Raw genomic sequence first — 15,091 nt, 5'->3', positions numbered from 1 at the left:
GCTTGGGAAGGAATCACTTATTTCTACATCCTAGCTCCCTTAGCTCACTGCAGCTCCCAAATCCCTTGGTGTCTCCTCCGTGCCCCCCGTTATCTACAGGTAAACATGACTGTCCCTATTTTCCATGTGAACAAGCAGGCTGAGAGAGGTTGAGGACGTGCCCAGGGTCACAGCCCAGCACGCAGGCCCCTCCCGCCACCGGAGCCATCTCCTGGGGAGCACCCAGAGGAGGCAGAGGCCGGCGGGTGGCCCATTCACGCCTCATGTCGCTGCCAAAGCTCCAGGGGGCAAAAGAACCGACGAGGGACCCTCAGGAACTACGAGGCGCTGGGGGCTGAAGGCAGACACAGACAGACTGTCTAAAGGACAGGCGGTACAAGGGGCAGCTTCGAGGCTTCTGTGGACACCCCCTCATCTGTGACTCAAGACCTCACCCTACATGGACCACTCATGGCCGAGGCCAGGCAGCCTGCCTGGGGGGAGGGGCAGTGGCCCCGTGCAGGCCACCAACCCTCAGGACACAAAGCTGGTTTCCTGCACCTCACACAGAACGTGTTCTATTTCCGCCACCGTAGCAGGTACTTAAGAAATACGTGCTGAACTTATTTACCATTTATCGGCCTGTCAGTTAACGAGAAGTGAAAAGGAAGAGTAGTGAACGCCTCTCCTGGAGGGGAGAGGGGACAGGAGAACACTAAGCCGTCCCGTCCCGGGTGGGTCTATTTGTTTATTTTGAAGGAGAGAGATCAAGCAGGGGAGGGTCAGTGAGAGAGGGAGAAGGAGAGAGAACCCCAAGCAGGCTCCATGCTGTCAGCACAGAACCCGACCCGGGGATCGAACCCACAAACCATGAGACCACAACGTGAGCCGAAATCAAGAGTGGGACGCTTACGGGACTGGACCACCAGGCGCCCCCACGAGTATCCTCTTTTGAAACGCATGTGCCTCTGAGACTCAGAGGAGGCTGAGTTTGTTTTGGTATGCAATTTAATCAGAATGCCTTTCTTACAATCCAAGTAAGCACTTTAGCCAGGACACAGAAATCTGACTGGCTGGTGAAGGGAAGGAGGGCGAGAGGATGGTTCTGAAGCTGGGCTGGGAGGGGAAGGGGAAGCCTGGGCTGGGCTGGGCTGGGCTGGGCTGAGACTGGGGCCCAGAGCTCAGCGTGAGGACACTCCCACCACCCCGGCAGCCACCAGCCATAGGGCTGTGTGACCAAGAAACTGGACTCTGAATGTTATTTCATCTTCATTAATTGAAAGGTAAAGAGCCACCTCCGGCAAGTGACCACCATACCCGGAGAGCATGGGCCCTGGGGGTGTGGGGAGAGGAAGTAAGAAGAGGTCTGAACAAAAAGAGTAGAAAGCGGTAAGTACAAACTTCCTCCTTCAAAAGTGTCCCTAAGCACTACTTGTGTCAATGACCGATGGGAGCTTTGGACACCAGTTTCCAAAGCCCTTCTGCTTTCATTCTGCATTCATCGAATCCTTGTACCAACTCTTATCAAGTGACTGTCATTACCATCACAGGGTTCAGGGAATTGTATGATGTGCCTAGGGGGACTCGGGGACGGTGGTCTGCAGCCCCTCCAGAGCTTTCAAGGTGGCATCGAGGAACCTCAGCTCTTCCCTTCGGAACGAAGGACTACGAGATGTTCACCTACCCGTCCCTCCCTCCGCTATCTGCGAGGAGACTCAGAGAGCATCAATCCGTCTTGTTTCACCACCTGGCTTCTCACCTGCTTGGAGTTCAGCTCCGGAGGCGGGGAGAGTCCCTCGTGCCATGGGGTGGGCAGGCAGAGCTCAATGCTCCATGCAAACCCGCTTCTGCCCCCCTGGGTCCTCTCAGGCCCTCACAGCCTTCAGTGTGGAGGACAAGAGCCAGCAGAGCTGAGAGCTGAGTCTGGCTGTAGGAAGGGAAGGCGTTTCAGATGCTACATGCTGACGCCTATACCCTACTTATGATATTACTCTGAAATTCCAAGAAGCGGCTCTCGAGGTCTGGAATTCAAATACGTGGACAGGACTGGATTTTCTACATGAGGACACAGGAGGATTCAAAAGCTGCTACAAGATGCTAAAGGGAGCGAAGCAAAGGTTTCAAATAACTCCCTGTCTGCCTGTCCAAACTAATACCAAGTTACTGAAACACTGTCCACAATTCCCTTTGGATACATTTTACAGATTCAGAAAACCAGCCATAGGAAGTTGAGGCAACCATTTTTTTTTTTTTTTGTATTTAATACAAGCTTATAAATAAGTATAAATCATCTTAGGCCAACAGCTCTTCACATGGGATCAAGATACATGCAAATATGACTGTTTAATATGATTGAAATCTTCCCTAATGGAAGTGTTTTAAGAAAGTGAACCTGGGGCACCTGGGTGGCTCAGTCGGTTGAGCGTCCGACTTCAGCTCAGGTCATGATCTCGTGGTCTGTGAGTTCAAGCCCCGTGTCGGGCTCTGTGCTGACAGCTCAGAGCCTGGAGCCTGCCTCGGATTCTGTGTCTCCCTCGCTCTCTGCCCCTCCCCCGCTCACGCTCTGTCCCTCTTGCTCTCTCTCAAAAGTAAATAAACATTAAAAAACAGAAAAGCAAAAACTCCTAGAAAAATGAGATGAGCCCCCAGACAACAATAGCCCCAAAGGGTTTTGTGAAGATTAAATTATCTAGGCAGAGTTTAATGAAGTGTATGGTCCACAGCATATCCTCAATAAATGCTGGCTATTATCAACAGTATTTTTGGACTAAGATTACTACTAATGTTTTCCATTTGTTGGAATTTGATAATAGTATCTTTTGCCAGTCATTTTTTTTTTTAAAGAATCTTATAAAAATTAGAAAAGAAAGCCATAAAAATGGAACTAGGAGCGAAAGAGTGTTTAAGTTCTGGTCTTCTCCCACACTTACTGTGCACATTCTGGGCCTCATTATACGCTCTCACAAGGGCAGCAGGCCTCAAGAAAATCACCAGCGCGGACCTGGCCTTCCACATCTTTCCTGCCACGCGGCACGGCTTTCTCCCTTTGGCTACCAGATTGTTCCCTAAATTAGCTAGAACTTACAGACCCTCGGTTATCAACAAGATGATGCAATTTTGTTAAAATGTAGTGATCAGGAACGTAAAAAGCGCCATGAGTTTTTAGTGATACAATTTGAAAGGACGAGGCAGGTTGTGTGGAGGCTGGGAGAGGCTATAACTACGCCCGGATAGCCAGCCCTCTCTCTGCAGCTGCCTGACAATCGGGCCACACACCAGCAGGTGCCTTAGCTGTGAGGCAGGCTAGGCTGGCTCAAGGCTGAAGTATGGCTGGCTCTCCCCTAACCCGGAGACACATCCCGAACCTTCAGAGATGCCACCTCCTTCTCTCTGCCCTCAATGCACAGAAGCCAGGCCCTGCCCGGAGCTGTAACTCTAGCCAGCCCCCCACCCCCCCGACTGATGGCCCACCCCTCGCTGAGGATCATCAGAAGGCAGCCTGAGAAGCTAGGTTTGCTTTACTCATCTGATAAGTTTCTGTCCTCTGCAAAAGGGCCCAATGGGTTAAAGGAAAAGAATGTGCTTTTAGATCTTCCAATAGGACAGAAAATTGGTCTGTCACCAATATTAAAATAGTACTGTGGTTACCCAACTAATGTAGTGAAGGTCAAGTAAAAAAATGGATGTGAAAACATTTGGGAAACTCCAAAGTGATCTATAAACATAAAAGGGAGAGGACTGTGTCTAAATAAATAATTATAAGCAACTTAACTTGAATCAAAATCTGTGCTTCTGTACCGCGTTTATGGATTGGGAGACTCGTTATTATTGAGACGTCACTTCCCCCTTCCCCCCAACCTGATATACAGATCGCACGCAATCCTGTCTAAAATCGCAGCAGGCTTTCTTTGTAGAAATCGACACATTGACTCTGCAGTTGTGTGGATAAAAGAACTACAATAAACCACACAACACTGGGGGAAAAAAAAAAAAAAAAAAAAAAAAACCACCCTTGTAGGAGTCTCACTACCTGATTCCAAGCCTGCCTGTAAAGGTAAGGCTTTCAATCCAGACAATGTGTGGTATGGGGGCGCCTGGGTGGCTCAGTCGGTTAAGCGTCCGACTTTGGCTCAGGTCATGATCTCACGGTTTCGGAGTTCAAGCCCCGCATCGGGCTCTGTGCTGACGGCTTGGAGCCTGGAGCCTCCTCGGATTCTGTGTCTCCCCCTCTCTCTGGCCCTCCCCCACTCATGCTCAGTCTCTCTCTCAAAAATAAAAACATTAAAAAAAACCAAAAAGAGTGTGGTATGAGGATCCCACTTATACACAGAATCTTAAAAAGGGGAATGAGGGGATAAGATGGGTAAAGGAGCTCATGGGGTATAAATTTCTAGTTGTAAAATAAAGTCATGAAGACATAATGTACAGCATGGTGACTACAGTTAATAAAACTGTATTGCCTATTTGAAGGTTGCTAAAGAGAGTAAATCTTAATTTCTCATTATAAAAAAAATTTTTTTTCTGTTTGGTGACAGAAATTAACTAGTCTTAGTGTAGTGATCATTTTACAACACGTACAAATATCAAATCACTACACTCTACTCCTAAAACTAATATAACATTACATGTCAATTATACCTCAATTTTTTAAGAACATGTGGTATTAGGGGGCCTGGCTGGCTCAGTCAGTAGAGCATGCAACTCTTGATCGTGGGGCGGTGGGTTCAAGCCCCACACTGGGTGTAGAGATTACTTAAAAATAAAATCTTTAAAATATTAATTTTTTAAAAAGTATGGCATTAGCAAAATGAGAAATATGAAGATGAATGGAGCAGAAGATAGAGTCTAGAAACAGAGACCCACGCATATTTGGTCCATCGATTTTCAACAAAGATGCCAAGGCAATTCGATAGGGAAAGAAAAGTCTTCTCACAAATGATGCCGGCGCAATTCAACATCCACGGGCAAAGAGAGTGGTCTTCAACCCGTACTTTGCACTACGTTAAAAAAAAAAAAATTAACTTGAAATATCTAGGTGTACAACCCAAAACCATAAAACTTCCAGAAGCACACACAGGAAAAACATCTTTGTGACCTTGAGTTAAACAAATAATTCTTAGATAAGACACGAAAGGCGTAAGTCATAAAACGAAAGAACTGATAAACTGGACTTCATCAAAATTAAAAACTTCTGGGGCGCCTGGGGGGCTCAGTCGGTTAAGCGTCCAACTTCAGCTCAGTTCATGATCTCACAGTTTGCGGGTTCGAGTCCCGTGTCGGGCTCTGTGCTGACGGCTCAGAGCCTGGAGCCCGCTTTGGATTCTGTGTCTCCCTCTCTCTGCCCCTCCCCTGCTCGGGCTCTGCCTCTCTCAAAAACAAATAAACATTAAAAAAAAAAAAACAAAAAAAAAAAACTTCTGCTTTTCAAGACTTTGTTGGGAAAAGAAGACAAGCCACAGACAGGGAGAAAATAGCTGCAAATGCGTATCTCCCAAGGAAACGGCATCCAAACATGAAGAACTCTCACAACTCAGTAATAGGGAAATGAGCAACTCAAGTTAAAAATTAGGCAAAAGTTTGGGGCGTCTGCGCGGCTCAGTTGGTTGAGCATCTGGCTTCAGCTCAGGTCGTGATCTCATGGTTGGCAAGTTCAAGCCCAGTGGCGGGCTCTGTGCTGTCAGCCCAGGGAGCCTTCTTCAGATCCTCTGTCCCCTCCTCTGTCTGCCCCTCCCCAGCTTGCACTCTCACTGTCTCTCTCTCAAAAATAAACATTAAGAAATAATAAGATAGCACAACACATGCACTAGAACGACAAAAATCTTTTAAACTGAACTTCCATCACCTCACACCCATTAGGACGACCGCTATTAAACAAACAAACAAAAACAGAAAATGACAAGCGTTGGCGAGGATGTGGACAAACTGGACCCTCGTGTTCTGCTGGGCAGAACGCAAAATGGTGCAGACACGGTGGAAAATGGTATGGCTGTCACTCAAGATATTTAAAATCCAATTACCATCTGATCCAGCAAGGTCACTTGGGAGGACACACCCAGAAGAACTGAAATCAGGGTCTCTAAGAGACGTTTTCACACCAATGTTCGCAGTGGCGTTATTCACAGTAGCCAAGAGGTAGAAGCAACCCGAACGTCCGTGACGGGTGAGCGGATAAACAAAATGTGTCTATACATACGATGGAATGCTACCGTGCCTTGAATAAAACGGAAGTCTTGTCACGTGCTACCATATGGATGAGCCTTGAGAACGCCTGCTAAGTGAAATAAGCCAGTCGGGAGAAGACAAGTACTATAGGACTCCACTGACACAAAGCGCCCGGAGCACTCAAATTCAGAGGCTGAAAGGAGAGTGGTGGTTACGGGGGCCCCGGGGAGGAGGGAGTGGGGAGTGGTGGTTTAATGGGGACAGAGCTTCAGTTGCGTAACATGAAAGCGTTCTGGAGATTGGCTGCACAACCATGTGAATCTACTTGACACTGTATATATGACACTGTACTCGAACTGGACACTTAAAAATGGTTAAGATGGTAAATTTTATGTTGTGTTTTTCCCACAATCAAAAAACAAACCCCTGAAATGTTGGAGTACGAAGTGCTGGAAAGCAGGGCAGAACCGCTGGGGCTCTCTCTTGTACCTCCTGGTGGGAATGTGAAACAGCACAGGCACGTTGTAAGACGGTTTGGCAGTTTCTTATAAGGTTGAAGCTGCACGTGCCATGTCACCCAGCAGTTCCACTCCTAGGTATTTACACAAAAACTATACGTGAATACCTTTATTCACAAGTGCCAAAGTGTGGAAATAATCCAAACGCCCGTTAACTGATGAGAGGATAACGGAACCCTAGCGCCCCCATATAATGGAATAGAAAGCAATAAAAAGGAATAAACTCCAGATAAACGCAATGCAGGGAGTTAATTATGTTCCCCTGAAAAGATATGCTCAAGCCCGAATCCCCAGTACCTGTGAATGTGATCTTATTTGGAAACAGAATCTTCGCAGATAAAATCAGACTACGATGGGATCATACTGGATTAGAGTGGGCCCTTGATCCAGGGACTGGTGTCTTTAAAAGAGAAGGGGGAGGGAGCTTTGGACACAGAGACACCTACAAACAGGAAGGTCAGAGGGAAGGAGGCAGAGGCTGGAGTGAGCAGCTGCAAGCCAAGGGACACCAAGGAACCAACAGAAGCTAGGAAGAGGCGAGGCAGGATTCTCCCCTGGAGCCTTCCGAGAGCAGGGCCCAACCGACACCCTGATCTCAGACTTCCAGCCTCAGAGACTAGACTTCTGCTGTCGTAAGCCCCCCAGCTCACGGCAGCTCTAGAAAACTCACTCATGCAACCATGTGGATGCCTCCCAAGTGCGATCTGCTCAGTGAAAGAAGGGCTTGTAAAATTACACACTTTTGATTCCCTTTATAGGACACGCTGGGACAAGCTGAACGACAGAGCAGTGGTTGCCAGGGGCTGGAGGTGGGGGCTGGAGCCAGATTACAAAGGGACATGAAGGAACTTCTGGGGGATGATGGAACTCTTCTGTATCTTGACTACGGTGGTGATTATACAACACAGACCTGTATGCCTGAGACAGGCCAATCGTATTGTAGGCAAATTACACCTCAAAAAAGCTTACTTAAAAAAAATCTGGGGGCGCCTGGTTGGCACGTGACTCTTGATCTCCGGGCCATGAGTTCGAGCCCCACACTGGGTGTGGAGCCTACTTAAAACAAACCTGTTTTCTTTTGAAATCTGTATTCCTAGGATTCCTTTTTCTTCTCAATTTGTCAAGAATCCTGGGAAGAAGGCTCCTACTGGGCTAACCGGGGATGATATGGGCATCAAAGTAACTCATAGTTACAGACTAACCCACTGAATTAAAGAAGAAGCCACAAAACTGGATATTCATAAATAAATAAAAAGATGTAAGGAAGCCTGATAAGGAGCAGGACACGGTATCTCCTCACAAAGCGTCTGTTCATTACAAAGGGAACGAGTAACTTTAATGCAAAGAGGCATGGGACAAACTCCACCTTAACTGATAGAAGTGAGCCATCAGTGGTAGGACGAAAGAAAATCACCCACTCAAGGGGACACAGTAACGGCATCATTCCGTGCCACTCCTGCCAAAGACGCATAATCTGACTTGGATCACAAAGAAACATCAGACAAACCCCAAATGAGGGACATTCTACAAAATTCCTGGCTAATGGTCTTCAAAAGTGGCCAGATCACAAAAGTCAAAAAAAAAAAAACAAAAATGTATTTTTAATGTCAAAGATAAAAGACTGACTGAAAAACCGTTCTAGACTGAAGGAGACTGAGGACAATAACTAAACACGTGTGATTCTGAACTGGATCCTGCTAGGAAGGGCCGTAATAGGCCATGCAGTGAAACCACATGTGAACAGGGTCTATGGAGCAGGCGGTAATAACATTCCACTGCTAATTTTCCGATTTTGATGGCTCTGTTTGGGTTATGAGTGATGACGTCCTTGCTTACAGGAAAATACACAGTGAAATACTCTGGGCTGATAGAGCATCAGGTTCACAACTTAGTCTCTCAAGAGGTAAAAAAAGAAAATAAAAAAGTGCGGGCGCCTGGGTGGCTCAGTGGGTTGAATCTCAGACTTCAGCTCAGGTCATGATCTCACGGTTCATGAGTTTGAGCCCCGCATCGGGCTCCGTGCAGACAGCTCGGGGCCTGGAACCTGCTTCGGATTCTGTGTCTCCCTCTCCCTCTCTGCCCCTCCCCCGCTTGCGTACACACTCACTCTCTCTCTCTATATATATATATCAAAAATAAAATAAAAACATGAAAAAAAATTTTTTTTGTTATTTGTACTGAACTTCCAATTTTTCTGTAAATTTGTGATTGTTTCAAAGCAATGAAAGTATCCAAAGAAAGAATCCTGAGAGGGTCAAGGGCTGTTAGTTCATCCCATTCATTCCCCTTTGCAACAGGGCAGGGGCAGGATGGGAAGTTCTATATTCCTCTGAAGTTGACTACAAAGTACCACAAAATCAGGATCTCAAACACAGCAAACCTCGACAAAGACGATTTCAGAAGCCAGAAATCCAGCATAAAGCAGAGATCTACTTGATCTGGATACGGGATGATCCAGTAGGCCCATGTAGAAGAGCATGTGATCTATAGAGGCAGATCCCCAAATACAGGCAACACTACAGTGAGATTCCATATCAATATGGTAAAAACAAGACTCCAGTGTAATAAGGCACAAATACGGTCATATTGTACTTTTTCTAATAACCATTATATTTAAGAACTCCGATTAGCACTCCCATTTGATCAAATGGAAGTCTCCATTTTAAAGAATACTTTTGCCTCATGGGACATCATCAAACAAGTGAGCCCGGCTTTTACAAGAAAGAAAGACGACAGCACTTTGAAAATGGGAGTCGCTCAAATAAATCAACGTATGCTCTGTCTTAAAGTTTATATCCCAACTTGAACACCAAATCTTAAATTGTCTAATTGGAACGACAGGCTTCTGGTTTCTCAGAGACGAGGGTACCTAAGTAATTCTCACTTGGATCTTAACAACAGCATCCCACACCACTGTCTGAAGTATCGATTCCACGCTGTTCTGTACGAGACTCTCCACTGGATATGAGTGATTGAAGCACCCTATGACCTTGCACTAATCTAAGTGCAAAAGACACCACGTATCTGTGCCTTAGATCTGTACCGTCCAAGACGGCCGAAAACCACCACATGAAAGCAGTGAACTATGGCGAGTCTGAACGGAGATGGGCCGTGAGCATACAACACCCACCAGATTTCAAAGACTGATTTCAAAAAGAACGTGAGATATCTCCTTTGTGTTTGTTGTGCTGCTTCTATGTTGACGTGACATTTCTGATGTACTGGTTAAATAACGAAGTCATTTAAACAATATTGAAATTAATGACACCTGTTTCTTTTTCTTTACTGTGGCTCCTAGAAAGGTTTGAATTACGCATGTGGCTCACAGCATGCCTCTACCGGACAGGGCAGCCTTAGACCGCTGGCCTGTGAGATAACACTATCTCATGCTGCAGGAACTAGGAAAAAGAATGGTCGACTTCCCAGAAGAACACTGAACTCATCCTTCAAGATCTCATCTTTGTAAGGACAACCTCTATCTATCTTTTTTTTTTTTTTTTAAACTCGCTTCAGCCTGAAGAAAGGAAGCATCTGGAGGTACCTGGAACTCTGGCACGCTGCTCCGCAGCTGGCTCACATTTGGTAAGGATCCTCCGTGGCACTGCGTAAGGCGGAGCTGCTGAAGCTTCTGAAATTGGACCTGGAAACAAAGAGATTTCAAGACGGGTGAGACAGGACAGCAAAGATCTGAGAGGAGCATCGATGTGCGGTGTTTTGTAGTAAAATGGTTCAAGAGTGAAAGTCTTGGTTTCGATTCCTCTTCTACCTTTTCCTACCTGAAACCTTCAGGTTTCCAGTGCTTTCGGATTCTTTTTAAATAGCATTCCAGTAAATTCCACTAAAAAAAATTTTTTTTTAATGTTTATTTATTTCTGAGAGAGAGCGAGCCAGAGAGGAGCACACACACACACACACACAGAGAGAGAGAGAGAGAGAGAGAGAGAGGATCTGTGCTGACAGCAGAAGAGCTCAATGCGGAGCTCGAACCCACAAACTGTGAGATCATGACCTGAGCTGAAGTTGGACGCTTAACCGACTGAACCACCCAGGTACCCCACTTTCCGATTTTTGATTAGCCTATTTTGGGGGAAGAATTTACCCACGTGCCAAATGCCCCATGCACAGTGACAGTGAGGTCTTTGCAAGGCCTTTGAGTACGTGTGTAGGTGTGCAGGCACAATCTTTAACGGCAATAAAGGAATTTCTTAAAGGAAATCTAAGCCACACTCGGTGACTCTAACACATTAGCTGTTTTCCCTTCTACGTGCTCTTGTCTCCATCTACATGTATAATAGCTGCACAGCGGTAATCATAGCCACAATCTTTCATGCCTACATCTTAACTCTTTTCTGTGATATTTAAAAAAAATTTTTTTTAACATTTATTTATTTTTGAGAGACAGAGCATGAGCAGGGGAGGGACAGAGAGAGAGGGAGACACAGAATCCGAAGCAGGCTCCAGGCTCCGAGGTGTTTGTTAGCACAGAGCCCGACGCGGGGCTCGAACTCACGAACCGTGAGACCATGACCTGAGCCGAAGTCAGATGCTCAACCGACTGAGCCACCCAGGCGCCCCTTTTCTGTGATATTAATCTTTTTGAACGGCCATACAGAATTTCTTCTTCTGCATCATTTCTTTAGAACACGTGCCAAAGAGTGAGTACTAAGTCTCTGGGTATGGGCCTTTAGCTGGCTCTCAATACATAATGCCACAATGATTTCCCAAGGGGTATACCCATGTATATGTGAGGAAACAGTTTATCACAAACAAAACTCACTAACACTGAAGATCGTCATTAACTGGGGCAAAGATGAAGGCAAATTCGACAGCTATCAAATGGCACCCCATTGTTTTCACTTCCTTCTGCGAGCTCTTCCTTGCTTCATATCCAAAGGCAGTGAACTGGTTACAGTTCTTAGAAACCCCAAGGTGGTCCCATTTGGTCTTTAAGGTTCTGTTTCTAAAATAATAAACGACCTTTGTGGTTGTAGAGCCCTCGGCACGTAGAATTCACATAGGGAAGAAACAGTAGGTGGGAACCCCCAAGCAGGTTTTTCACCCTTTCATTATTAGGCCCTTTGATAATAATGAAAACTGCCAGATAAGAGCCCCTGTGATGAGCCAGATGCTGTCCTCAGGTGCTCTGCTCCTTTCATCCCTAACCCTCCCCACAACCACCAAGCTCGTATTATCCTGCTCTTATAGACCTGGAGACCCAGACTTAGGAAAGTTCACCATTTGCCTGAGGGCACACAGCTAGAAGAGGCCAAGCTATAGCTATCTCAAAATCCACATTTTTCTAGGTGCTGTGGTCCCTTCCATTGTTCATTTCTCTCGATGATCATACTATTTACAAGCTCAGAGAAAAGTGAAGTTTGATGGATCAAAAGCACCACTGGGGGGTCGCCGGGATGGCTCAGTCAGGTAAGAGTCTGGTTCTTGATTTTGGCTCAGGTCACGATCTCACAGTTTCATGAGTTCGAGCCCCACGTCAGGCTCTGAGCTGACCGTGTGGAGCCTACTTGGGATTCTCTGTCTCCCTCTGTCTCCACCCCTCCCCTGCTCGCTCACTCTCTTTTCTCTCTCTCTGAAAATAAGATTTAAAAAAAAAAAAAAAAGCATCACTGGCCCTATTCAGCTCTCTGATTTTGTTTGGTTTTCATATTTATTATAAAAAATTTCAAATATATACAAAATAGAGATGGGTACAATGAAACCCCATCTATCCAGCTTCCACGATTATCTTATGTCCGGTCTTGATTTATCTTTGCCAGCTCCACTACCCGTGCCGCCCCTCACGGAAAGGAATCCAGACGTCGTATCGTTCCATATTTCAATATGCATCCCCAAGAGATAAAAGCCTGTATCTGGTTGGAAGTTTTAAAGGCATACAAAACCCCTTGGTGGCCTTAACTTCCTAAAACCCACAGTATCTGCTTTCTCAAACATACTGCACTGGGAAGCAGTTGTAATCTTTTCATCAAAACCCAGATCTGAGAGCCAAATATGAGGAGGAGGAAGGACATAGCGAGCCTTTTCCATCCATCAGCTGAGTTACAAGAATAAAGTCTCTGCTTTTGATCTTAACGTTCTCGAAACTCTCATCAGAAGCACGTGACTCTCTCTCCTTGATATTCTCTAGACAAAACTCTTGGACCCCTTGATCTAAAGCCTTTGATTCCTTCCTCCATCAATCCATCCACTTATTCGCTTACACAAAAACTTTTCACTGTGTGTGTCACCATACCAGGCACTGTCCTACTAAGATGAACACGTGCCAAAGTTCTTGCCTCCAGAGAGTTCTCACAAAGGCTTTCGCTCTTACGCGAAAGCCTTAGCACTGCAACAGGCTAAGTTCTGAATCTAGCTGGAGACGTGCCTTCCACTGAGCTGAAGGCCCTCTCACAGCCTCCTATGGGTGGGCTCCATCCCCAAGTGCCTACTCTAGGGTCTTCAGAGACTGCTGCGCCACAGTAAAAAGAGTACCGGGTTTGGAGTTGAAAGACCTGTGTGACCCGAAGCCCCCACTTGGCTGGGTAAATTATTCTGCTGTCTACTTCACAGAGACAATGTGAGGATTAAGAGAGAGAAGAGACGTGACAAGGGGATAGAAAACGTAAAGCCGCGGACAACCTCTCGAAGTATTATCATTGTTGACGTTCTCAACTACCTCCTAAACCCTTGAGTAACTTGGCTATTTTCCTCTTTTGAAATATAGAGTCAGTGACCTAGAAAGAACCTTCAAGACGGTCTTCAACACCATAATGCTTACTGATAACGAAAGTGAGCACCAAAGAATGAGTAGCCTAAGGCAGAGGTCACAGACTGGCAGGCCAGAGGCCACGTTTAGCCTAGGGAGTTCTGGCTGACCCACAGGATACTGACCCACTCGATGCTTTAAACTTTCATTTTCCCATTGGAAGACTGTATAAAAATCTGGATTCCCAACTTCTCTTGATTGGAAGATCAAACAACGCTGAGTGTACGTTCTTGCGTGGCCACAACGCATGCAGCTGAGAAGTGGCTGCTCCCCCCCGCACAGGGCTTGGGTTATCTTGTTTGCCCAAGACCTCATGGCACCCTACCATTCCTCGACTGTGGCCCGAGATCGGCTACCACTTACCTCATTCCTGGCTCCTCCACTCCTTTTCCCTACATGCCTCACCCTGTAACTTAAGTCAGCGACCCTTAGCCTATAGTCACACACTTGGGTGGACCGCCCTTCAATGTCTACATGAAATGAGATCCAAGTCTCCCAACAATCGATCCCAAACACAAGCCCAGCAGGCCTTTTTATAGAAACTGACAAAAGAATCCTAAAACTTATGGATGTGCAAATGACCAACCTACGGTAGTCAAAGTGATTTAAAAAAAATTTTTTTTTAATGTTTATTTCTGAGACAGAGAGAGACAGAGCATGAGCATGGGAGGGGCGCAAAGCAGGCTCTAGGCTCTGAGCTGTCAGCACAGAGCCCGATGCGGGGCTCGAACTCATGAAATACGAGATCACGACTTGAGGCGAAGTCGAACGCTTAACCGACGGAGCCACCCAGGCACCCCAAAGCAATTTTTCAAAAGAGCAAAGTAGGGGCGCCCGGGTGGCTCCGTCAGTTAAGCATCCTATTTCCGCTCAGGTCACGATCTCACAGTTCATGGGTTTGAGCCCCATGTCGGGCTCTGCGCTGATGGCTCAGAGCCCCGATCCTGCTTTGGATTCTGTGTGTGTGCACGTGTCTCTCTGCCCCTCCTTCACTCACGCTCTGTCTCTCTCTCTCTCAAAAATAAATGAACATTAAAAAAAAATTTTTTAAGAGCAAAGTTGGAAGACTGAAGTTACCTCACTTCAAGACTTACTACAAAGCCGCAGTCACCCAGGCGGAGTGTTACTAACAAGAAGAGAGATGTGCGGGTCAACGACACAGAAGAGGCAGTCCGAAAACAGACCCACACGGTATCTGGCCAGTTGCATTTTTTTTTTTCCCAGTTGATTTTTGACAAAAGGATCATGGCAATTCAATGGGGAAAGTGTTTTCGACACAGGCTGCCAGTGTGCCAATTAGATCTCCGGATGGGGGACGAAAGCAGTCGAGGACACACTCAGCGGAGCAGCCACATCCAAATCCCAGCCCTGCCACTAACCAGCCGTGCAACCGCACCTCTCGAGCCTGCTTGCTCATCTGTAAAATAAAGGATATTCTGGATACGCACCCCATAGGGTCTTTGTGAAAACCATCCGAGATAACGAATGTAAAGGAGTCAGCACAGTCAGTACCTGGCAAACAGACAGCGCTCAATATTTAGCCCCAATCCAGTATGTCTAGCCTTCACTCCGCCTTAGAGGCCTCACTGCTTACAGAACATTTCCAATATTTGTTTGCTTTCAACACAAAGATGATTCTCCCCCAACATTCAAACTAAACGAGCACTCCAGG

General features: G+C 46.3%; 1 protein-coding gene across 2 annotated transcripts in view; it reads right to left on the bottom strand.

The window, feature by feature from the left end:
* The window catches only part of CRTC3 (CREB regulated transcription coactivator 3), a 109,733-nt gene that overhangs the window by 88,264 nt on the left and 6,378 nt on the right, over positions 1–15,091 (bottom strand). For both annotated transcript variants that reach the window (XR_006705429.1, XM_045452272.1), the window contains exon 2: positions 10,201–10,299. Coding sequence is in view for 1 of the 2 variants with exons in the window: in XM_045452272.1 (XP_045308228.1) it covers positions 10,201–10,299 (99 nt within the window). In the remaining variant the exon portion in view is untranslated. The remainder of the gene's footprint in view (positions 1–10,200; positions 10,300–15,091) is intronic.

The sequence above is a fragment of the Leopardus geoffroyi genome, chromosome B3 (genome assembly GCF_018350155.1).
Source record: "Leopardus geoffroyi isolate Oge1 chromosome B3, O.geoffroyi_Oge1_pat1.0, whole genome shotgun sequence".
In the NCBI taxonomy this organism is placed as follows: domain Eukaryota; kingdom Metazoa; phylum Chordata; class Mammalia; order Carnivora; family Felidae; genus Leopardus; species Leopardus geoffroyi.
The sequence above is the reverse complement of the archived record's forward strand: the minus strand, read 5'-3'. Positions and strand labels throughout refer to the sequence as shown.